This window comes from Liolophura sinensis, chromosome 8 (genome assembly GCF_032854445.1).
Source record: "Liolophura sinensis isolate JHLJ2023 chromosome 8, CUHK_Ljap_v2, whole genome shotgun sequence".
NCBI lineage: Eukaryota > Metazoa > Mollusca > Polyplacophora > Chitonida > Chitonidae > Liolophura > Liolophura sinensis.
This window is the reverse complement of record NC_088302.1, coordinates 15,356,096-15,383,199: the sequence shown is the minus strand read 5'-3', so window position 1 is coordinate 15,383,199 and position 27,104 is coordinate 15,356,096. Positions and strand designations below refer to the sequence as shown.

At 38.8% G+C, this 27,104-nt stretch overlaps 1 protein-coding gene across 1 annotated transcript in view; it reads right to left on the bottom strand.

Annotated features, from left to right (window-relative positions):
• Nucleotides 1–5,537: 5,537 nt before the first annotated feature.
• LOC135472863 (uncharacterized) overlaps nt 5,538–27,104 on the bottom strand; it is a 76,359-nt gene continuing 54,792 nt past the window's right edge. Inside the window, exons 4-11 of the mRNA XM_064752570.1 lie at nt 23,156–23,271; nt 18,420–18,601; nt 17,686–17,824; nt 14,667–14,729; nt 13,161–14,356; nt 9,160–9,440; nt 8,233–8,324; nt 5,538–7,636 (exon numbers count right to left, since the gene is read on the bottom strand). Of these exons, the coding sequence (XP_064608640.1) occupies nt 7,524–7,636; nt 8,233–8,324; nt 9,160–9,440; nt 13,161–14,356; nt 14,667–14,729; nt 17,686–17,824; nt 18,420–18,601; nt 23,156–23,271 (2,182 nt within the window). The 3' untranslated portion in view covers nt 5,538–7,523. The remainder of the gene's footprint in view (nt 7,637–8,232; nt 8,325–9,159; nt 9,441–13,160; nt 14,357–14,666; nt 14,730–17,685; nt 17,825–18,419; nt 18,602–23,155; nt 23,272–27,104) is intronic.

Genomic DNA, 27,104 nt, shown 5'->3' with positions numbered 1-27,104 from the left:
ATAAGGAAGAATGGAATCATCCCCGAACTCAAAATTATGTCGCGAAATCTTCACAAGTTTGGTGTAAATGTTCACATCATTCCTTAGTTTGTACCAAAATTCACAAGGCGCTACCAAGGGTGAATGAGTTCATGAGAACTGGTACTCACCATAGACTTTCAGAGTAAAAAGGAAATATAATCGCTCTACACATTTACAGTGGCAACGACTGGAAGAAAATCACGCTACAATAATTAAGACCTTTATCGGTTTACCGCTTTTGCAGTCCCTTTGCAGAGTTATTCAAAGATCACCTTGTCATCGCATTGGTCATCCACATCAGAATAGTTTGATCGATTGTAATTTAAATAACGATTTAGTAACCATTTAAACTATCAAGATGTTCATTATGGATATACAACTTCTTGGTTTCTGAACACGACGTTTCGAAGTATAAGGCTTGTCTCTAATTGGAAGAATGGTTGTGAATTGGGGGGTTTTAGAGTGCATAACACTTTCGATAAAAAAAAGAATGTGCATAGTTTTTCGCGATATCAACAGATTCAAAAAGCGAATCCCACATTGTTTAAGACTACAATGAGTTTTTTCCAAGTGACATTTTTATAACAATTTACTACAGTAAAATGAAATATCCACAAATGTGGCATTTGTGGTGACCATCATGACTAACAATGATAAGTTTGCATAATTTATAACTATGTATAATGTTCCGGAGCACATATGCTGTTGCCAACCATCAGATCTTCATATTGTTATCATGAAGTCAAAATATGTTGGACAATGGCGACAGAGCCACACTTGTCAAAACGAGGTTTTCTCGGAGGTTGGGCCAGGTTTTATATTACAGCCTCAATGTTGGGTCAAGTCCAGCCTCGTCTTGGAATGTTTTAAACTATAGGCAATGTTACTTAAAGCCAAAATCATTTCTAAATCCATTCATATATAACACAGCTAAGGGAGATAATTGAAAAAAAAACTCCTAATGTCCGTAAAGTGGTTCTTTCCCTTGAACCAATCGTAGCTGTATTTGAAAAAAAAAGACAATGACTTTCTTGGAGCTACATACCAGGAGCAATGTACCGTGTGATCGAAATAATATCCCATCAAATTTTTACCAGGACTACCGTTGGGTGATGAAAAAGCAATTATACCAGACACGAAACGTCGTCCAGTTACCGTATACTGTTATCAGGGTAACATGTACTTAACCTAGCCCTGTGCGCACAGCCAAGGAATACGAAGATTGCCTAACTTAAAGCGCGAAATACATGATCAAACTCGTGAAATATCATTGGACACGACATAAAACAACCATTAAATGTAATAATATCCTCAAGTCTCTAAACAACCCTGCATAAAATTATGTATTTTATTTATTTATTTGAACTCGCGGCGATCGCATTGATGAGAGGCCCCTGGGCCATAACGCCGCGCTGGCGTGCTAGCCCCCTCGGCCCTTTAACATGATGTACAAAGAACTGTGTACAAAAACCTGCGTTTTAAGACACAATCGATTATAAAAATACTCAGGTGGCATTGTTTGTCACACAGGAAAATATCTGCACACAGATCATATTTGGGATTGCCATTATGTATTATTTACAAATGTACTCAATCGCCTATAACATGCGTCTTTTCCAAAATCATTGAAAATTGTTGGTTGCTTCTCTTTTCATGATTCCGTCCTATTTTCGTACTTTATATATTTTCTAAGTTCTTTGGTGGTTTGTGTTATACGTCGTTTATGGGAATTGGCCTTGCGAATATTGACCTTGAACGTCCTTATTGGTTGATGGCTGGTATACGAATGTCTGTTTCAACGCATAGATTGTAAACAACAAGAGTTTTTTTTTTTAATTTTAGACTAAAAGTAATGTCCTGTCAGCTTTCCAACGTTCCCAATAGTACGTGTTTCAAAACAGCGAAAACTCTGCGTCACGCGCCTATGTTACGTGTATAGTGATGCATATCTCCATTATAACCATGCACGTTTATTATATGTGTAAATTATCACTTTTAACAGTTTTGGTGTGTTACCTGTCTCCGCGCTCAACCGAATCAACCGTGTAGGCGGTAATTTTAACATTTTAAGCAACCCTGGGAACAAAATTGTATGCATTCCAGTTGTTGCTTCCTGTAAAGAGGAGAGCTAGGTTTCAGTACAAGGCATGGTTAGCTGGCTAAAAGTGAACACAAGGTTAATCCTCGAGGTAACAAGCTGTGTTTGGCATGCATTTCTTCATTTCATAATCTTTTCATGTACCCTTTAAGTATAGACAGTACTTCCAACAGACACCGACTGTTTAATAAATCAACCCATCTATAACTAATCCAGATGTACCCAGCTGATTCCATTGGCTACAGTGTCCGAGAGAAAAAGAACATCCATCTAGGGGAGCGAATCGTGACCTTCAATTAATTAGACTCGCAAGAAGCTGGTTCAGTCCACGGCTTGGACAGAGAATTTGTGGATTTCCCCATCCCCGTTCTCACTATTCGTGGAGTTTGGCTGTAATTAAACCATCCACGTTTTTCATATGGCTGTTTTGAAATAGTATATCTTTCGGTAAAGACCACTTCTCTTCAACACATATGACTGTCCACACAAAAAAACACTTATGTTGTACAAACACAAATCCGCGGTGTTTCCATCAAAGGCCTTGTGTCATATTTGAACAACTCTACCTTATACTGAATTAACACAAAGTCTTCTGTAGAAAGAATTGCATACAAGATGTGTTTGATGTTATACACAAGGTTTTGGTGTACGAACACAAGTTAGGTTAATGGCTAATATGCATAATTTACCTCATTTGGGTCCAATACAAGTTTGTGTTTTATCATCTTGTTACCATAAACATGTGTACTTTACAATTATATAACAAATGTTTGTGCTGGGATAACACATTCCTGTGTTGAATGAAAGCAACACAAGCTATTGTGCTATGGTCTATTTCTTTTAGAGAGCTCCCTATATTCAGCTCTCTGTAAAACCAGTCATATTTGCCACCAAAATTGCCTTTAGTGATAACACGAGCTATACACATGGATATGTTGCAGGTCCATATTCTTGCAAAGAAAATCAAAAAAGATCACTTTTTCTGACTCATAATGTTAAACTGCGTAAGCTCAGTGTCGACGCCAAGAACTTATTACCTCGGGTGACGTCATAATTATTAAGAAAAAAGAGTGGCATGCTGGGGAATGGGCGTGGATAATAATTTCTTTTATAATAAGTGCACCAACTTGCGGTTAGAACAATCCCCACGCAGTAACACAGCTTAGTCTACACTCTCAGCGAATAGACTACATTGTATTTTATAACAAATTTCCCAACACCCAGCTTTAAAACCACACTGCCATGAGATCTTATACTGCCAGAGATAAGATAAAATTCATTTATTACGGCCATATTATGCTAGACGTGTTAACAATTTCGAATATGACAGTGTTAGAAACAGGATTTACAGTAAAACCGATAGCAGTTTAGGTAACTAGTGTCGACCTCTGTCAAAACATGCTGAACTCCGCCAAGTATCCAGCATTCCTCAGGTTTTGGAATAATTATGACGTCACCCAAGGCAATGGAATTCTTGTCGTCAAGAATTTAACATTATGAATCTGAAAAAAAGTGTGTTCTAGCTTCATTTTCCTTACAACGATATGAACATTCAATACGTAGAGCTTATGTTGTTACGTGTCACTGACTAAAGGCAATTTTGGTAATGAGTATAACTGATTTTACAGACAGCTGAATATACTAGACTATATATTTCAACACCGGTGTTGTTTGTGTGTACATCACATGTGGGGAATCTTCCGCCGATTAAAAATCATTCAAACATTCGTGGCTTCAAGTATTTATATGTGTGTCCTTAGGGAACTCTAAATAAAGCTTGACTAAACGAGGGATTTGAACCTTGTTTACATTTTGAGCTGATGTAATTTGCTACTACAGTAATCTTGACAAGGAATCAAACACAAACTGCATATCTCCCTGTCAAGATTGTGTTCGTGGGCCAATGTTTTTTTCATGGCGTCAAGTTGGCGATATCGGACAAAATCAAATTACAGGGGCCTAAGTAACGTTTACACAATCCTCAACACCGCACCCAGTATGACTTCCATACCAGTAACAGACAGCTTACACATGATGTCAGAAGAAATCAATTTAAAACAGGATCCCCTGTCTTTCAACATCTAAGGAGTAAAGCGGCCCGTCCCATTTCTGATGACTTCAGACTACGGTGATTATCTACAATTTGATTACCCTGCTGCCCTGATCGCATAAACTGATTGGTTTAGCGATTCCCAATCGAAAATCATAATGGTTTGTTTCTCTGATGCATGTACAGGTGGAAGACTGATAAATCACACCAATCTTTATTGGCCAGCTACTACCGGAACATGTTTGTTCTGGAGCTCATGCGACAACAAGAGTTCAGTCCTGAGCGTCGTAATATTGATGACTTTACAAACCGCAGTGGAAACTTTCTCAATCATGGTACTTCACATTAACAGGATCAACTGGAGGCCATTTCACACAGTATCATAACGGGTCGTCACATATGTTGTCATGTGTTTATTTTCTATGTACCGTAAGGAAGAATGCTTTGGTTAAATTCCTTTTAAGATTTGTGATTTATATCCCAAATATACATGTATTATATTTATTATTTTTATGCACATATCCCCAGTGACCATTGTTCCTGACGTAATAAGTCCATTCATCAACAAGTGTGTAACTGCCTCATCGGTTACTTTGACACTTTCAAAGTTCAGCTAACAGTTTCATCTCACCACGCTTGGCAAGAAGCATGGAAGGCGCATATGGCCATTCGCGTTTTCGTAGTTTCGACCTTAAAGTGGTTCGAATGGCCACATCTGGCTTCCATACAGATGTTTAGTGTTATCAGAACACTCATCATTATGAATCTGTTGATTGTATAGTACATACTCAGCAACAGCCTGAGATGGTGAGGTAAGGTATCCACTTCAAAAATAGGGAACGGACGCTCGCTGGCCGAGTTAAAAAACTGGGACCGTGAACTCCCCTCTACCCTGCGTGGCCTGGTGGTTAGCATGCTAGCACGGCACAATGACCGAAAGGGCCTCTCACCAACACGGTCGCTGTGAGTTCAATTTAAACTCAGGTTGGCTTTCCTCCAGCAACCTCCGGATGGTCGTGGGTTTCCGCCGGGTTCTGTCCGGTTTGCTACCACCATAATGCTGGCTTGTGTCGTATGAGGGAAATATCCTTGAGTGCGGCGTAAAACATTGTACAAATAGAGACATCGAACCCTCCTCCTGTCAGGAGGTACTTGGCTTTCAAACATTTCCTCAAACTTTTCCTTGTTTCCTCCATATCCTGGTCCTGATCGACCCCTTATTTATTGGGAGAGAGCCCAAGCACTTCAGAAATGTTTCCAATACCTGCGAAAACCCGAAAAGGGTGCAAATCTCTATTTGTTCATTCCATACAGTATCACGAAGCCAACAGTAACACAGGTAAACAACAGAGAGCAATAGAATTAGATCAGTTTATACTTTATTCAGGCATATAAGGATGAAGTACATTCTGAACACTCATAAACGGATTGTGTTTCGTACAATATACATATACAAAAAAAAGAAGCCCTGTTTATGATATCGCTACATCTAATATACAGGCGTCCTGATAAATGCCCTTATAAATACCTCATTTTACTGCGCCCGAATTCATCAGGCATCCATATTTACAACTTCCACACATCTTTCGTACAAACATGAGCTCAGCGAAAATATAAAATAAAATTTCTACACGTGGGTTATTTACAATGGAGCCTGGTTTACGTTCCAGGTTTACAGTCAATGTTGACATCCAAAATAAATCGAGAGAGGAACCCAAAATAAAGATGCTTAATTCCCTACTATTGGATACAGCAAGGATAACCAGAAGCATCGTCTTAGTATACCTATGCGTGTATGTTGTCCCAAGGTAGACTTGGAACACAGAAAAAGAACATGCCTTGCAGATAATTTGGGGTGTCACGCTAAACCATACTCTTAAAAGGTCTTTAAAAATTCTGAGGAGGGTATATCTGGTAAACTATTTACAATATTTTAAAATTACAGGTTAATCAGCCACATTTTATTTTGGCTCCGTATTCACACCAAGCGTACGTTTGACTATGCATTGCGAGTAAAAGTGTACAGCTTGTATTGGTTAAGCCAAAATACACCACACCAAACTCCCCGTATATACATTATCCCAGTTATCTTGAAAACATTTGTTTATTATTACAGCTTAGCAGTTCGTGTCCCAGTTGGCTTATCCTTCACACAGTTGACTCCTTTTACGATAAGATTAATTCTGTTCTCTCCCTGAAGAGAAAACATTGCTTCCATTGTCCTGTATTGCATTTGCAAAGAGGCAAATAATACACCATTTCTGCTCTCAGTTCATAAACACGGATATTAAAGCAACCTAAAGAGTCGTATCGGTCTTACCCAAAACCAAAACCTTGTCTTATTTTATTTGCGCCTTAAACTTCTAACAAAATTACTTGTTTGTCTTCTCACTTTGACAATGTGAAAAATAAGCCTTAATGGTAGTTTCTGGAGAACAAACGTATTTTGCACTTTGGTTGTGCAATACGACAAACATTGTCACATTTCTTTACTTATTTGAAGTTCACAATTGTTACCATTACAGACGTCACAATCAGACATATTTGTCCACTTCAGTTCAAGACGTTTTTTCTCAGAGCAGACACAATATCACGCCAATCCTGATTTGCCACTGAAGAGTCCATAATGTCAACCTACACAGCTCTGTGTTCTGTTGTACCACACGAAACAGTCTTCATATCATTTATAAAATGTTTCCCCACAAAAATGTGTACAGTACAACGTATCAAGTTGAGATACAGTTACATCGATTTCACTGAAATACATATATCGTGGGTTGTTTTACTTGACACCTCACTGCACTGTGCAGATTATTCCCCTTGACTTGCCCATTGGAAAAGTTATCCCCCCTGTCCCACAAATCCCACTGACGGTCCAGTCGTGAGACGTACAATTTCCCGATCGTCTAATGGTTGGACTGCTCTATACCCCACAAAGTCTTGATCTGCAGTGAGTTGTATCGAAACACCTCCAAAATCTTTTGGAAACAGTTTGTGTATTTTCTCGTACCACAATAGTTTTTCACCACAAACTCCACACACAAGTAAGCATTCGTGGATACTATATGCTCTACTGGCCTAAAATTCACAGCCATGTTTCAGTGACATTAACCGTTTCCACAGGTTCCATGCAGGGGTACGCGAGCTGAGCTAAAACCTAATGAAACCAGGTAACACGCATGGGTCAGATACTTGGAACGATTAGGCTTGGGCAGATATGATGAATTTTCGGAGTGAGAGCAGGGACGTAGATTTCAAACAGTACAGTACCACAGGAACGGAGACGAAGAAATAACCACTTTTTGTACTCTCCTTGGCTGAAAATATACACCGAGCCGAATCCCCCGAGCTTGCTTACCGCCGCGCCGAACCGCTTCCTAACAAGGATCGTAACACTAAGTCAAGTAGACCAAATATAGTGAGCAGACTTATACCCAGATATAGGGCCAACGATGATCCGATATCGCCTGCAATGACAGAAAAAACCAATATCAGCATATAACAGAGTTTCTGATTTATTTATTTAGCGTGGATTTATAAACGCTATGGTCAAGAATATTTCACTCAACAGCAGCAAGACCTTTCACGGATTGTGGAAAGTGGGTTATCCTGAGTAAACCGTTGCTCATTGGTAACCATCCCTTCCAACAATATTACACTAATATTGACACGGTATATGTCAACTTCGGGACACAAGCACGAAAGAAACTCAATGACGATGCAGAAATAATAGTATTTCGTTATGAAGCTGATGGACATTGATAAAGAAATTCAAAAGAAAATCTCTACTTGAAGTTTCGTTTTTCACTCTCCAAAACCAATTTATTTATTTGTTTATTTGTTTATTGACTTTTTTATTTGTTGTTTTATTTCAGTGATGTTCTCCACCTTATTTAACTTATACGAAGCGATCAAATATATTGGTTGGGAGAAAACGTAGGTACACAGGAGAAAACGACCTGATCTTGCTTGCTACCCAATTATCAGTCTACACAAATAGTAAAGTATGACTCGATCATCTCAGCAATGGAGGCAGTGGTAACTACATCTTCTATATACTTACATGCCAGAGCTATCAGTCCGTATGTTTCTTCATGCGTGATAATAGTCTCCGCCAATTCTGGGAAGTAAACCTCCAGTTGCAGGAAGTTGTTCCTAGGTAAACAATACAAGGTTGCAGGATCAGTGGCTTTACTATCGTTATCTTAAGCTAAGCAAATTGACAGATTTACAATCCTAATAAATTTTCAACGTTCTGGAAGGCATTATTTTTCATAAAACTGCTGATTTCCATGTTCCATGTTTTCAAATCATGAAAAGCGTCATTACTGTTTAGACATTTTGCATTATATGCAAGTGAGTTCGAATGAGGTGAATTTCGAAATTTGCATTCAAACTTCTGACTGATACATTATAGACTGATAAGCTAAAACTTCTTTGAATGTCTATTTTTTCATTATATATCTCGCTGTCACTAATAAACTGGATATTCAAATTAGCTGAATGTGTGTAGTTGTCACCCACTTTTACACAATTCTACATCCCCTATTTTCTCTAATAAGCAAGTATGCTTTACAGCAAGGAAAATTCCAATTCACAGTTCTTCAATGTTTTTAAATATATGGTTAGCAGCTATATGTTGGTCTGAAATAAATCATACTTTCATAATAACGAAAGGCCTCCCTCAAACTCAAAGAGAGTTCGTTTGTGTAAGGCTAAAAATGAAGCTATATCAGAAAAAATATGTAATTTGTGTAAATTATCCGTTTATTCTATTTAACGTCCTTTTACTGCAGGGTTTCGATCGCATTATGAAATTACCTCAACATGGTATTCTAAATGCTCTTCTACTGGAGAGCTATGCCAAAAACACCTGTCCTGACACACTGTCCCGGAACAAGAATACTGATATAAACCCATCGACATTTCAATTCAAACACATTTTAAAATTTTAAATGATACGCAAGAAAACATCTAGTACAAAACCTACAAGTAAAATTTGCCATTTAGCCTGGAGCCCCTGTGGTAATCATCCAGTTCCGTCTGGAGGTCATTCAGGGTAGACAACTGTTCTTCCACGTTCTCGTTCAGGTCCTCCACTATTCGCTCCAGCGTTTTGAACTTCAGCGACTCTATGAGACTGTTTTTCGCCTTCACCGACAGAAGATTGAAGTCTATCAGCCTGTGATCTATAGGCTTGAGAAGTTTAAACATTTTCCCTCCCGTCTCCAAGAGCCCCGATACGGTGGTCCGTAGCTCCAGCAAGTACGTCTGGCAAAAAGAGAAGGAATGTTCCAAAATAAAAAGCCGTGACTATCTGTTGAAACGTGATGTTCGTGTAGAGGCTTCTTCCGAGTAATACTATTAAGATATGAAATCTTGTCCAGTTATAAGGACTAATATTAATAATAAATGTAGGATGTGATACATTGTTTCTGAATATTGTATTTTAATAAGCCTCATTACATTGTAACCAGTAACATAACTGTTAAATTATAGTTTATATGAAGCATAATACCACGTGTTTCAAATCGTGCGTCGTCGTCACATGACTGAAAAATTGTTGAGTACGACGTTAAACCCCAACCACTCACTCACTCACTCAAATCGTGCGTTCTAAGGTGAATAAAATACCGATGCCTACTCACAAAACTGTGTTATCAACAATATACAAACTGACGTCTAAGTTCCAATAATGATATTTTAGCAGCAAGTTCTTACAAGCTAGTCTGTTCTAAATGGAGTACAAAGTGACAAACCACTGACAACGGTCTGTTCTTAACAAAGTACATAGAGTCCATTAATATTCACAACAATCTGTTGTGTAGAATGCACAAGGTTTTGTTCTCAGCAAAGTTCAAATTTTCAAACATAGTACCTACGGTGGTCGATTCCAGAAAGCGAAAAGTGGAGAAAGATGAATGCATATTGTAATGCTAGTTTTATGCTACTTACCAATTCATAAATGGTAAGTGTACAAACCTTTCTGTTGCACTTTAACTCTTTAAGGAGTCATAAAGTATTCAGAAATGGGTAAACTCGACGGGACATACATTGCTTAAGTTTCGGTTAATCATAGGCTCTTTTCGTATGAGGGAATTCTAAAATTGGCGAAGCTTGAAGTCAGCATAAGGCCAGGTAGATCTTATCCTGGGCTTTTCGAATAACGATCTAGCTGTTGGCTGTCCCGACTGGCGTCTACTTCACCCCACCAAACCATATGGTCAGAGGCTTTTGTAGGCTTTAGACACGTCTGAGGTTTAATTTCTCTAGGAAAACAAAGTATTCCCAATTATATTGTAAGTCTGGCTGGTTGAATTATTGTTATAGTTGGGATTGGTTTGTGGCATTTGACGGATAATTACTTCCCTTGGGCCAGTCGCCGGTCTACTCGTGGGTCTGTTCTGATTGCAGGATTTGCCCTTTTCGGCAGCAATGGCGCCTTCTCACGACCGGCAATAGAAGAGAGCGACGTGACTTTTGTAACCAGAGACACTTTTAATCCGAACCACGGACTGTGAGATCGATAAAGCAGACAAGTAATAGGATCACACGAGATTATTTAAGGTCTGTAAATATTGACCTGAGCTGTAGTTCGCGAAACCCAAGTCATGGCGAAGCGTTCTTGATCAACAATCGTGCTGTTCTCTAGAACAACTATCCCTTTCGAGTTATTTAATCCCAGGCCGCTGAACGTCCATCTATTCAAACAGACACTGGGTAGACATCAACGAACCTCCAGCAATAACGCCCCGGAGTTATGTCATTTGGATTTATTTTCGGACAAGTTCATCTATGTAATAATACCACCATCTATTGCTACAAAGACGCGGTATTCTTCAGAAATCGCTTTAAAAGGCAGAAGAAAAGAGTATGTACTGTTGTATGTAAAGCGGGGCTAAACTTTCGTTTAAATATATCTTTTGTAAGATAGTGTTAAATTCACATTAATGATCAAGCAGATGACAAAGGGCTAAACGTAATCTGTGCAGAAATAGTATGATAATGGCTCTTGCGTAAAGCATGGTGCTGAAGTCAACTTGGTACATACCCAAGGTTTATAGTCAGATAAATGCATGCAAGCCGTTCTGAGGTTAGGCAACCTTAAGTTGATTTATCCTTGTGAGCCAAACCTAAATCAATGGTAGTAGCTATGGCAACGCTGGTGATCCTAGTGAAAGTTGTAGCAAACATTATTTGGACTGGTCACATTTACACTATATGTTTATAGCACTTAGTAAACTGGATACTAAATCTGCACAATAAACACAAACATCCTAGGTGGCCCCTTCATAATGCAAAACATTGGTATGAATCATTTAGGTTTTGGCGTGGCTGTTGAGTGATAATGCTAAAGCTGGAAAAAGTTTAAGTATTAATGTGTGTATTCTTGAGAGAAGGATTGACGATTGTCCTTTTGGCCGACGTCATGTTTTATGTATAATTGCGTATACACGGGCTGTTGACAGAAACCAAGGTTCAATGGTCAGATTAACCAAAAGATGCATGAGCCACTAAACTTATGGATTCTTCTTTGAATACTTGCTCTCTAGATGTTTCTTTTTGTGATCCGCATTTCAAAAAATGGCATAAAAAACAACTGTCCAATATCACAACGTTTGCAAATATTTGTCATACAATTGACCCTATCATAAAGGAGCAAAATAGGACCTTCAAAGGTTGCCTTTTTTTCCTTAAAATATGCCTGAATATTTTTGTCCCGCTTTGCAATACAGAATCAATGGAACATTATCCAGTTTGAGCTGACGAAGTCGGGGCCTATGAGAACATCCCTATGCAGATTACTGACGGACTGAAGGCGGATCAAGCATGCTTCCCTTCGCAGAAGTGCGTAACGACAGTGCCAGGTGTTGAAGACGCCGCCATTCCCACAACCCACTGCGTAAGAACTCAGCTCGGTTCAACTTAGGTTAAAATGTTGAGCATTGGAGATTAAACCCCCAGAAGCAAACACTATGTTGATGCTTTTCGTTAGCAAAGGGTTACGTTTTGCGTGATACGCGCATTAGGCCTTCTGTTTGCAGCGATTTAGTTTCACGACAATCTGCCATCTGACAAAAGCGGTCGTTACACAAGATATCTGTGCAATTAAAACGGACTAAACCAGTCGAGCAATCCACCATTTTACCACTGGAAAGTATGCAAATCGTTTCCGAACTGTCATACTTTGTCCTTAATCATGCATGAAGAAGATAAGCTGTTCGCGTTTTTAAGTCCATGATAGAAGGCTCGCCATGCTGCTTTCGCCGGTAGCATTGAAAGGCTTTGAGTTGCCGTTTAGTAGGAAACCGTGTTCTACGTTAAGCAGCTTTTACGTTTGACAGTTAATCCGCGCAGCTACGGAAAAACACGATAAAACACAGCCTTTAGCATACGTCATTATACCCTTAGCGAATAGCGGTGTACTCTCCACGATGACAAATTAGGACAAGCAATAGTTCCGTGGGCCACACAGTAAGATCTAAAAGTGAATACCCATATTTAGGAAAATTCCAATAGTACCTTACGACAGCTTAACATCTTAACAGTTTCCGTGATATTTTCTTTCGAACAGTTCAATTGTTTGCGACTTTGTCAACATACCTTCTTACAAGAACAAAGTATCCTCATTTCTTAACTTCCTTAAGGTTCATTTTGAAGTTGGTATGGGATAAAATATATTACAAATTTCTGATGAATAAGATCTTCATCATTCACTGGTGTTTTGTAATGGATTCTGACATCGGTATCAAGTCAGACTTAAGTTGAAATTAGAAATCTGCGCCGAAACATAGTCATCAATCAATGGAGCTGATGTTATCATAAACAAGGTGATATGTTTTTATCTTCATTTTAAATGAATAATTGCAACTAACTTTTACACAGTATTACTGCAATGATCAGAAAACCCTTCACAAATCAGCTAGCAAATATCCATGTAACACTTAACCGGTGATTCGAAATCATGATCAGCTTTTCCTTAACACTTACCTCTGCTGCTGATATCTTTGCTTTTAATCTGTCGGCATTTATTTCTTCTGCTAACTCTGTCTTCTGGAAAACACTGGCGACGTATTTTCTTGTTAAGTCAGCCAGTGTTTGATTCAGTGTCAAAATGGCCGACTGGAGATTGGATAGTGTCGTGCGGACACTGGTGAAAAATCCACTCAATTCCTGATCGATCTTTTTCAAATAAGGGCCGATTTTTACCAAAGTTTCGGACAATTCTAAAATTTTATTTCTTTTTGGAATGTAAGAATTCTCCAGTTCCTTCATTTTCTTAAACAGTCGAGGTAACGGATTTTCCTTCAAATACTTCACGTCTCGGAAGAATTCCGTCAGTTTTTTGGTTAGATCCTCTGAAAGCTTTCGTCGATCACCCCCTATGAGAACGGGACTAAAACGTCTTGTGATATTGGATATCAACTGATAATTTTCCAGTAACGAATCACGAATTGTTTTCGTCAGGTTCAACATAAGTGTAACATTTTCCAGATAAGATTCCCGGGAGTTTAAGAACTCGCTGTAGGACTGGCCATATCCTACGAGCAAATCTTGTCGGAACCGCTCAATACCATTGGTAACTTCCACAAAGAAACCGCTGTATTTCGTGGCGAACCAGTCCTCATGCTGTCTCACGAGACGGTCAACTTTACGTCGTATTTTCCACAGTGATTCGTTTGCCGTTCGGAACTGTAGTTTCTGAATATCCTCTATGACGGACTCGGCCTGCAGAATGTCATCCATGTTGTCCTCGATATGTTTTATAACAGTATCCTGGCAAAAGTCAACGTGGCGGAATTGAACAAAAGCGTCGTAGTGCACGTGACTTGTTGAGTTTAGAATCTCAAGAGCTTCCTTCAACTCTTCAAAGGCGTTGGTGGATTGCATGCTATCATCCTGAAGAGGGACGGACATGTTGGCAATTTTAGCCTGCGTGGAGTTAAACCCTGCAATGATCCTATCCAACGTCTTGATATCGTGGTCGAGGAGAACTTTGTCCGACCTGTGGTAGATGTCTCTAGCCTGCTGAAAGTTATTCTCTAGGATTCCACCCCTGTTCAGCCGCTGTAGCCTCCCTTCGGCGGCGTACACCGGTAGACCTGCCTCGGATAGCGTGATGTCGTAGTCAGTGAAGTCACATCGCGGTGGACAGGTTGTAAAACGTTCGTTTTCATTCAGTTTGGCTGTAAAGTAAAACACGTCATATTGTCATCCAGACACCAAATATATATATATATGCCCAAACAAACTGCCATTTTTAAAATGATGGATTTCATCAGATAATAAGGGAATCTTTTCCTTCAAAGCCATCTATATCATCGGAATCATTTCATATCCATTTACAATAGAATGAATGATTACGCCTTAATACCGGATTTGGAACAGATCTAGCCGACTTAATTGTTGAAGACAGGATAACTTGGCCTTTGTAAGAATAAAAATACTAAAAATGATCGCATTAATGTTGGACTGAAAACGATTAGAATAGCTTACCCTTCACCGTTACAATGCACTTGAAGTAGTCCTTGGCATCACAAACTTTGAAATCTCGTCTTTCTGTAGAATTAAAAATTTTAAATGAAACGTAAGCTTCCCATAATAAGAAAAAACTACAAACACAATACAAATCAGAAATTTTAATCATCAAATGTACACAACGCTGAAAATATTGAAACCCGTTTTGTGCGAAATTTCTTAATTTTTCTTGTATAACGTGAACTAAAGCGCCATCTAAGTATATAGTGTGCATTTGCGGACTCCTAGAGATTGTCACCTTATCGAGAGGGAGGGCGATTATGATGTTAAACCGTTTTATATTGCTATTCAACTTGCATTTTGTCTAATACTTTGCGTACATGATACCTTTCTGCTCAAGTATTTGCTGTCCAAATGCTGACCTAGTTTTGTTCGATTGTTTTTTTTTCTTATTATGCAAGGCACGCCAGTAGATTTCTTTTATATTCATTTATATCATTGCTTAATAGTTTTACGCCATACCCAAGAATATTTCACTTATACGACGGCGGCGAGCATTATGGTGAGAGCAAGTGCATAATTTATGAACCTCAAAACAATTGACATGGTCAGAAACCCACTTGTACCAACAATGTTAATCAATGACAAAATAAATAATAAATCAAACCTAAGTGAGAAAGGTAATTCTCCTGTGATAAATATGAACAAAGAAGGAGACTATAAAATATGTAACACAGGCGCGCTTTTTTTGTCAAGCATATATGACTAAGAAAAAATCCCCAGCGATTTACGCTGAACGCACTCGAATGCCCGCTTTCTTCTTCAAGAACAAATGCATCATTTGAAAACCTAAGTCATTGGAGTTGCTCCATGTTTATTCGAGCCATCTTTGGTGTACCTTGCCGGGATTCTTTAATGACCAGGTCATGAGCGATTCGATACAAGATCAAAGGGTCTTGGCCTTTGCTTTCTACAGTTTCTGCCAGGAAAGCGGCATTGTTAGCGAGCCGTTAAAGCATTCGGTTATTTGTCCTCTCGATATCGATCACCTATGACAAGATCTCCGGATATTAGCCTCCATGTGACATCAAGGCAGCCATTTCTTAGCTTAAACAATATCTGTGTTCCTGTCAACTGGAATGGCAAGCCCTAAAAGTTACCATCACATATGACAGTTCTTGTGTTATTTCTGTTTCAGGTACTGTTTGGCTTTCATTCCCGATTGTTGTGGCATTGTCACACCGTTTATGAAAACGGCTTCTCGCAACCAACCTACGTAAGAATCAGTGATTTTCCGAGTCTTACAGAATGAAAGCATAAATAAAGTTCATTGTTCCGTTAACATTGTCCTGCTCAATTTTCACTGACATTTGCGTCACCAAACACCATTTATTACAAAGTCAATGTTCCCATAATTTAACTCACTTATAGTACCTTTATGTTTGGTTAACCTTTTGAAATTTTTTGGCAAAATTTAACAAACAAACTGAACAAGGCGTTCTATTAGGTCCGCACATGAAAGAAAGAAAACTATAAATCACAGTAATATCTGAATAGCGTCTTATTTACTACTTCGGAAAATATCCATTCAGGAGACGATACACTGTATAATATTTTGTCTCGTGAAAATTACATTGGAAAATCTGGAAGTCACCCTTAAAGGGACATACCGCCGACGTCGAAGGGTTGTTATTTTTGACATTATCTAGATAACGTTGAGACTTCTAAATGTCTACTGACATGTGTCTGGCTTTGACTGAACAATCGCATGTTCAGTTTTATTCAGGGTTTCCCTTCAGCCATCAACTCACTCGAGTCGCTGAATTTAGAGCGACTGATTTTTTTTAGTCGGTTACCTCCCCTCGTTGTCTAGACGACAGGGGATGTTCAGCGAACTTGAAATACCAGACACGGTCTTGTGTTGTAATTATGCGGTCTACCATGTAAATTCAGTTCTACCGAACAGATTGTTGGGAATTACGAATACCTTATACAACATTATCGATAGACAGGAAGATCGTATATGGTGTACTAGACTTATAATTCGCTTTTAATCCAGCCTTCTGTTTACATGTGCGATCCATGAGCGAACGTTGCTTTGTCGGAATCTTTGCGTTGCCTCATTTGCATGTTATCTTGTCGGGCGGAGAGTTTAGACCACTGACGGATTTCCCCTTATACTTCTCTTGATATTATTTGGAAAATACAGACCCAGGAGATTTTGTAAGAGTCAGATGCAACTCATTTTTGTATTTAGCTGAACCAACTCAACATTTCTGAAGTTCTTTCGGCTTTGTGTCCCTTTAAACAATGCACTATGGTCAGATGTCAATCCTTCATGTTGTTGAAAATGTTTAAACATTAGCCTCATGTGAGCAACGAAACAGGCATCAGTACTTCCAGCAAATCATCGAAAGAAGAAAAAAGCTTCCCTTAAGTTTAATTATTGATGTCAATTTTCTTTTTATTTGTTTGTTTGTTTGTTTCAATATATAATTCGACGGTTATACGACGCCGGTAACTTTATGAGCTGGAGTAAACCAGGAGGTTAGGAATAAAGTTAAGCCCATCGCCAATTACTTGACAAACATTTCGCCCAAACGTTCACAGATGGATTCGAGCCTGAAACCTCACCGACCAGAAATCGATCGCCTGCAGCAAGACCAACGCTTATCCGACTTAGCTAGTGAAGGATCCCTTATACATGTGTCATCATTCATAAACATCCGTATTCCTTTATCCACAACTCATCTTTAATAGGATATTATGTATATTCCGAAAGACACCTAATACATAGTAGAGACAATGGGGGAAACCTGTATAATATATAAGATGTATAAAGTAAAGAACACCAGTCCATAAATCAGTCAATCAACGAATACCATAAAATGAAGAAACGTGAACGAAGTTTATATGTGGCCTTGGCGATATCATGTTTGTGTTCAAATGGTTTAGCTTATATATTGCTTTCAAAGACAAAACTGTATAAAGGCTTTTACCTTATTGGCAAAGACGAATTATATGAGAAGAAACTTACTTTCTCTTGATGACCTTGTGGTACATTTACATCTAGCTTTCACCATATCTTCTTCATAGTCAGCCAAGCATATGCTTCTGTTGTATGGCTTATCGCCGCGGGGTTGGCAATTTGCCAGAGTCGAAGACTTGTGATGTTCCTGTTGTTGAATATATCATTAAGTATTAGCACATAAAACGGTGTCGAATGACGATGAAAATGACTTTTAGCATTGCCAATGAAAGGGAATTAAAAAAGAAGCATTTTTTTTTCAGAACATTAAAGAGAAGTTGTTATTGTTCAGGAGAAATCCTTGACTTTCAGAAAATTTCTGCTTATATCGAATTATAGGGGTATTGAAGGTTTGTAATTTGCTAGTCATTTTTTGCGGACGGCGGAATGTTCCACCCTTTTCCAACGAATCTGGCAAATGCTAATTTCAACAAAATCATTTTTCACAGTTTGAAACGCCAAACAAACTGTCAAGATATTTTCGTTGCAACCCGGCTCTTCCTTTGGTCTGCATTTCCCTTTAACACTGAAAACTCAATTTGATCAAAGTCGTGGATACAAATTCTTGCGACATCAACAGAGCATATACACGAATTGATCTTTCCGTTCGACTGATCAAGTCATCGATCACAGTTCTTTTGTGAAGTCTTCCTTGTCTTAACATTGAGTTTGATCAATAAACCATCATGTAGTTGGACATCGATTTTATAAATAACCCCTGTAATGCGCTCCAGGTCGCTCACCGTAACTTTTTGGATCATCAGTGTAGTAAAAGATCCCACAGGCACATTGACACCCTTCGCCTCCACTTCCGGAAGCACTCCTGGTTCGTGAACCGAAACACGCACGCCCACTGATGACTTCCGTCCGAACAGATATTCGTAGTGTTCCACGTTGAGTAACAATGACAAGCCAGCATTTTGCCCTGAAACAAAGAAACGATACAATGATTTAATCGGAAAAGAGATTTGCTTCAAGCAGGCAACCCATAGGATATATTCAGGAAGCGTGTGTCACCTTCAAGAAAAAAGGAGAACAAGGCATTTCGTGTATCGAAAACAAAATAATGTACAACATGAATAAATAAAGCCGCAAGCGTTACACAGTAATTGGCGATTCAGTCATTGATAAACATTGTTATTGTTACAGTTATTATTGCTATTGTAACAGTTATCAATGATTTTGTCATTAGCAAGCTCGATCTTGGAGAAGTACCTAGAGATCATTACAGGTTAATCAGTGACTTGTCATTAACAAGTCTCTGTAGGAAAGAAAATTCATAGATATTAAACAACCTAGGGAGTAACATGACAATTATTAAAAAATGTATCAGTATTATAGTTAGTTAATTAGTTAGTTAAACGTGATATGTGAATCTCAATGAATATACCCCGTACTCTATTCCTCTCTTGTCATGCAAGCTAAGGCAGTCATACGTTATTATATCAAAACCATCAGAACAACAGTCAGAAAGTTTCAGGTTTAACTTCGTAGATCACAGCGTGCTGATTTTGAAATAATTCACAAAAATACCACAGATTCTGACGTTGTTTGTTAATAAAGTATTACAGAAAAAAATAAGTATTCTAATTAGAAAGCAGTTGGAGGATTAACTGAGGTGTAAGTTAATGATAATCTTCTGCAGTTTGCCGAATGTAGGAGAGGTAATCGGGTCCAGTTTCCTGTTGTGGACAGAAAATCCTATCAGCTGCCACGTTATCAAGAGCAATAGTCCGATCCGTCATGTCCACGTGACAGAAAGAAGCGCGGAGCTCTTCCTACAGATTATAGCTAATTCCACTGAAAGACTGTCTTCACTGGCAAAAACACACCCTGTTGCCATGGAAACAGGGAAATGATTAAGAGAGACCCTTAAAGTGATCTTTCATCTTGTATCTTGTAAAACGAGAGGAGAGCATTTACAGTGGCGGATAAATCCTCCCACGAAACCCCTTGCGCCGACAACATTACACCCGTTTACACGAATTTTACAACACGACATGAAGTTAATTTCTACCATTACTGCGTTAACCTACAATACGTGTGCATCATTGATGTTACTTTATAACCTGGTAATAGACTAAACCGTAGTATAACTTTGATTTGGCATTAGATCTGTACTTGTAATACTTCTGGACCACGATACGGCAGAAATGCTGTCGAGATGACGTAGAAACCTCGAACATTCATTTATTGGTGTCATTAACGCCAGTTTTCATTCAAACTATTACTTTTTCTCTTTTTTTTTCTTCTTTACACACCTACACACCGATTGCAGCAGATCTGTCACTACTCACGAAGATGCACGGATTGCTATGAAAACCCCATTGGTTATTTATAAAATGTAAAATCTTTAACAGACGCCAGATTGAGCGTTTCGTGGATGATACTTGACAACTGTTTCAACTAATGTAGTTTTCATAACGTTATGTCTACACAGAATTCAACTCCTGTCGAGTAATTCGATAAAAAACCGTCTAGCAGCAAGCGATCCATCATAACCTTCACTGCGCATGACCACATTACTTCATTTCCTCTCGTTCGTTTTGATTGGGCATTAATCAGTTTGCTCCGGTCATGTGGGGCCAATGCATCTAACCTTGACAAACTAGTGAGCGACACAATGTCAATTACAACAGCGTAAGGCCGCCTCCCACTGGGGACGTTCGGGAGCTGTAGAAGCAGCATACATATGCTTTAAAGGGAACTTCTGGCTAAATGGATAGACACACTCCTAAGCCAGAGACTGAGCGAAATTTTGTTCAGCAAGCAGTGCGGAGAAATTATTTCACAATTCATTTTCCCATAAAAAGTCCGCCATATCTCAAGGAAACGGGAATTCGCTCTTCAAAGAGACATAAATAAACATTTTCAGGGCGTTTACAGAAGACCTCCTGTGAATCAGTGACAAATGTACCGCTCAACGGAGACACTTGGGATAAATTCCATCAAGGTTTAGTAATCGTTCCCGTTATTTCCTTTAGCTCGTATTGATCTGGCCTGTACATGTTTGCCGTGCAAAGACAATCACCGGCGTCTACAGAATTGCCAAACTCAATTACCGCGCAAGCAGCCAAATCTTGGGACCAATGACAGGATTCATATTACATCTAAGCCTGTTGTTAGAGCGCGACATCCCCCTTGGGAGATCGCCGAGACTCTAAACCCTTACCGAAATGCCAAAGGCAGCGAAAAACAAAACATGGACAGCATTCATTTGATAAAAAAAGTTTAGCCTCAAATATGATAAGAGACATGATCAGATAGTTCGGCCAAATTGAACAGACCAGGAACATAATGTGTCCTAGATTGTGCTAGATCACGCTATCGATCCCCTCACCCACCCGTCCCTCTCCCCCTTCATCCGTCCCTCACCCCCTTCATCTTGCTCCCTTTGCCAGGCTAACAGGCAGACTGATTTCCTCTCTCGTGTTCACGGAACCAGACGTAATTGGACTCGACCGAACCCAATCGTCATTTGTGTGTAACTAAGCATACGTAATGACGTAAAGGGAAAACCTGCCCGAGGTCAAAAACCCTAATTAGAGTTGTCCAAAAGGCTCTGAGGTACAGCGCAGGGCATTGTGTTACAATATGTCCCTGCTTGCAAAGGACAAAACATCATCGACAGGCCCTAAAGACAGGCGATGTCTCTGAGAGCAAACCTGACGCTGCCTGCTATACATTGTCAGGAGAGGGGAAAAAGCCGAATTGGAAAGAGGGGGTCAAACGTGAGGCCACCAAGGACAACACATCACCGCCATGTTCTAAGACACTGCGACGGCTTCAAACTAAAACAACATCCACACGTGAGTTATGAGAGCAACCCGTATTGTTCGTTCGTGACCTTTGAACGGTTGCAATTATGGAGCCAGATACGGTTGCCAAAATTAGTCTTCTCATGTAAACGATTTGGTCCCGGATTGAGGGTCGTCCAGAGCGGCTAAGGATACCACTTCGTGACTGGCCTTCAAAGAAAACAGGCTCTTTTTTCCCCCGGATGTTATCGGTGGTCCTTTTTGATGAGTCCTTCGTGGGCCGTGATTGAAGCTCGTCAAGAACGGGCAATATTTGCTAATATACGGGGCAAAGGTCTCAATGGCAGATTGACGCTATGCAGAAGTTCGCGTCGAGAGCTTCATTAAAGCCACTCTCGTCTAACCCATTGTGAGCACGGCCACAACTGATCACAGTTCTGCGCCCTGGGAGAACATCAGTGGCGCTTAAAAGAACCCTTTCCTCTGAGGAACGAAAAAACATCCGAAGTGGTCCCTTCAAGCCGAGAGGTGAAGACGGCGTCACGCAAATGGCGGCTCATCTTAAACCCACTACATTTGCCCATGAACCTTGTCATAAAACAGAAGACAAAAATAGGTTTGCTGACAATGCGCTCAACTCAACAGTGAAATAAACTGGCCAATATAGCCCCGACGAAACGGTTAACCAGGGGCAATGATTTTCGTCGATGATAAGCTGAACATTTTATTCATTCAGTATGGATACGGATTGAACTACCTATTCCCGTTGTCTAGTCCACGCTGTATGTGTAATGCTCGTATCAATACGCAAGGAATTGCGAGAAAATATAAATATATACAGGCCTATTCGTCTTCTTCTAAAAAAATAAATTAAAAAAACAACAAAATTATATGTTGAACAGACTCAGGTCTTCTCGATTTTTTCGATTGTATCAGTATGATGTAACATGTCCGTTATTAAAATCTCATTTGAAAAGACACAGACAGCACTGTGTAAAACTGATAGAACTAATGGTAAATCCATCAAAGCCACGTTTTAATGATCATAATCTAGAATTGCTCTTTGGGTATTTTTCCATAATAACATACCCCTTATGCCTTTGAAAATATTTTGTTTGGATTTGTTACACGACAGAAACGATGACTGATATCTCAAGCGGATAGACGGATTTCGTTTTAGACAGAGCGGCTAAGGCGGCGAGATTAAAAGGCCACAGGATGCAACAGATTTGATCGGATTCCAGCTTATCTTGATGTCAAAGAATCCTTCGGAAATGTCATCAATGATGTTACTCCATCTGATATTCTCTTCCACAGATCCATGAAAGCGTGACGTTTCTCCACGATGTCTTTCATGTCTCAAAACGGCATATAATCACAAGGGCAGGGAAGAAAGTATTAAAGCTTACAACTATAATTCATTCGGTCTCAGGTATATGACGGATCACATTATAACAACTTCTTGGATTTTTGTTGTGTATGAAAGTGCATACAATAGTCACACAACTAAATTGTTCAACTTCCGCAGTCTGAATCAAATGTGAGCCTTACTTTTCAAGCACTTGCATACAGAACATTTTTTAACTTAAAATCACCGCCAAGGAAAAAGCCAAACTCTCAAACGCAATTTCCTAATCACAAGAGAACTGACCACTCCTTTAAACATCAGAAAAAAATAAAGCAAATAATGAAACAACAAATAGGATAACTGTTTATCTTACCTGCCCTCTTCACCATTCCATGTTCAAATTTTGGATGGAAGACAAAACATAACCCATAGTCTGTTATTATTTCGGTAAAGTTTTCTTGTCCACATTCCTTCCCATACCAGGAACAGCTGAAATAGTATGAACACGGTGCAAGTATTTAAATGTAGATATTTGACAAAAAAAGCACTTGACCCAGTTTCTATACTTTTTCAATCCATTTATAATAGCTTCAACTTATACATGTTATTCATAAAGCTTGCTAAACAATCGCAAATCAGATAAGTGTGTTATTCGAGTGTCCATGTACCCAAATTTCTTGTCTTGCATGGCCAGTGCGATGAGCGCCGCGGCACATTGGCACAACACTGACTGCTTGGCGGATTTATTTTATTTTACTCTGGTAGAAAAAGCATTTCTTAGCAATATTATAGCACACAGGTAGAAAGACACCTGAAAAACAACACTTGTACCTAAACAGTAAGTTTCTAAAATACATATACAGTATCTACTGGAGATCACGAACGTGTCTTGCAAGGAACTAGGAATTAGTGGTTATTTCAAAAGTGTTTACTTCCCCTAAATTAACAAAATTGAAAATTAAAGTTTAATTAAGATGAAACCTAAGACAGTTTTATTATAATGGGGAAATAGATTTCTCCGTATTTTACAATGTGAACAAAGATAATATAAAGCAAAATATCAAAGGTATTGTCTTCATTAGAGTTTTCATGGCTTACTACAATCTTGTCGGCATAAACCAAGACACCTAGACCAGAAAGAAGTACTTTTGGATGAGGTAAAATTCGCCATTTATACTACAGATTGTTTTTACGTGAGAACAAATCCTTTTGGAGACCTTCATGTTTTACAGCATTGTCAACACAACAACACATATACAAAGTGATGTTCTATATATCCGTTCTCTGCGTCGTGAAATTACTCTCATGACAGTTCGGATTAAATTTATGTTTGATATATCAACCTATACCAGCAACTATAGGATAGTCAACACGTGATTTATCTAGGAACAACTGAGGGTAAGTTTCCATGCACGTAATACTATAAAAGCATAAGGTGTAAAAACATTAAAGCGTATAGCGACGGCTAAGGTAATGCATTATGTATATAACCCGCAAAGCAATCACAACGGTCGCGTCGTTCAGTACTTTAGACTAATTACTTTGCGGGTGACACATTGTATGCTGTCCTTATTATCTGGCCGATTAGCACATAGCTAAGTTCTACAGGTTACATACACGCCGCAAATTATCATTCTTACAAAAAACAAATTAGCTGCTTGAAGAACGTGTGAATTGCAAACGGAAAGAAGTTAACTTAACAAGAAATGTATACACGAAATCCTTGCATATATGTAAGGAAAATAGTAAGTTGGCCCAATCAAGAAGTGAAACATACAGACGTCAGAACATAAATGAAAATAAACTCAAAATTTAAAGTTCAAATTAGATTTAAAAAAAAAAAACAGAAAAGGGGAAATTAGCAAAATGGTAGTGATATTGATCAATGACACATTGTGTGTTATTTGTTGGTCGACTATTGACGAAAAATAAAGACCACCATTCTATAATGTAACTATGTTTTGCTTCAAGTTTCTGTGTTTTGATTGCTCTTGTCCTTTTCTTTGTTATTGTCTTCATATTTATATATTTTTCCGGGGGGGGGGGGAGGATTATGACAATGCAATTGCCAGACCAACTTTTACTGGTGTCGCCTCCATTATAATTAAACACCAATCTATCAATCAATCATTCATCCTTCAGACAGACAGGGGTATTCATGTTTAAATCGGTTTGAATGGATACAGGGATGTGTAGCTGGTAACAGCTGTTTGTAATGCAGGTCAGACTGACAGCTGATATCTGACTTCCCGAAACCTAGCGGATAAACGGGAATAAGAATCAGAGTTCCATCCACAATTGCATCCTAGGTTGGGTCAAAATTCCGGACACTTCTGTCAAAAGAGACGGAAACGGATTTGCTTATAATACATTCACCAGCAAAATCTTGTCTGGCTCGGATTTCGCTACTCTTAGCCAGCTGTTATGAATCCTGATGACTGTCATTTAAATATTTATGCATTTCTAAAACCAATGGAAATACCAGTAAACAATCATTTAGCTGGCCATCATTTCCAAATCAGTTTTGTTGCTGTTTTCATTCTAATTTTTCAAACGAACAAAAGTTTGACCGAATTCCTTTGTTATCTTTCAAAAATACAAACCAGTCACATGGAGAGATAATTAAAAAATGATTTGGGCAGGTGTTATTGTTGGCAACGCCATTTGTTTCCATACACTATTAATTTGACGTCAGTAATTTTAACCCTTACTCCAATTCACCCTTTGTCTAGCTTATCCTGGAAAATTTTCGGTAACATAAATATGCAGAAGAAAACTGAAATCCTTGTGCTACAATGCAACATCCGATTTAATCCTAAACATGGTTCGATTCCACGGAAATAGTAAAATGGGAGATCAATCTCTTGTCAACTCATATACTATATCCAAATGCAAAAATGTAGGCATGTCGGTACCAGCACGAACTGTGACAACCAAATAGCCTGAAAATATGGAGGCATCCATTAAAAGCTCAAACGTCGATACTGACTTAAGATTTCAACTTTAATTGCAATTTTAGCATTTATTTTTTAGTCCCAAAATAAGTCTTATGTCAAGACAAGTATGTGAAAGTTTCAATTTCTCGTTCCAAAAAAAATAAGCATTATGATGAGGTGTTAAATTTTGACCTGGATTTGTGGGATTTGTTGGATCGACCCCTTTTACATTAATTGGACAGTTCTTCATTCCATGTCAAAATCTGTGCATAAACAATACATATACTAGTATACTAAGAAGGTAATTGGCTTGGGTTCATTTCTACAATGCAGCTCTAGTTGATCACCTTTCTCACAATAATATATAACATCGCCTATGTCATCGTTTCGGTTAAGATGATATTTGCGCTGAAATCGCTGTGTTGGAAACCGACATTTAGTTGCGCAAGGAACAACATCTTTACACTCATGTGGTAAAGCTTCTTTTCCTTTGGTTTTGTACTATAATGCTCTTACTGAGACCTCGATGAACTTAAATTTAACAAAATTTTCTGTTTAGTCTTGTATCAGTCTAACGGATTTTGAAATTAATGTTTTGTTTCGTTTGGTTTTCATGTAACACTGTGTAAGGCATTTAATTCGATTGACTTTCAGATTTGACGACGAAGCTTGCGCAATGGTGAGGAATACTTCTCTTATTCATTTGTAGATGAAACAAAGGACCAGAGATTTTTCTCCTGCTAAAGTGCTTTGGGTCAGCTAACATAATTATCACCGGCTGTTCTTTTAACATGATAGCAGTCCCTTGCCGTTGATTCCTAACACACAAACTCTCATATTTTATTCAAATACACAGAACTTTTATCATCATGTCTCAGCTTCGCATGCTATACAAGTCCACAGAGACACACACGAACAAAATAGCGCAGCGAGTAGCAATAAAAAAGAAAAGGTCGTATTTTGAAAATGTTTCCCGTGTTTCTCGGTAGCACCTGATACCAGTGATGCATTTGATAACTGAAACCAAGCACACAGGTAGAAAATCAAGATATTAATATCGGATCTAGCTCCGTAACAACTTTAATCTTTCTCAAGATCACATTAATAGCGCGGACGTAGCATGAGGCCGTGAGTATAGGGAGCGTCTCTGAACACACAGGCGATATCTCTACATCGTCACCGAGGCCTGGGCGCTTCATTAATGTTCCTTATCAGTGAGAAATAAAACAAGCGATTGAGGGCAAAGTCAATAGACAACATCGTTCTACGAGCCCGGAAGCCATTACTTCATCAGATCTGTACACAAATATGTCTCCCTGGTGCTGATAAAAAGATGAAAGCACTAAACTCCAACAATATCGATAACGGGCGAAACTTGTAAATTAC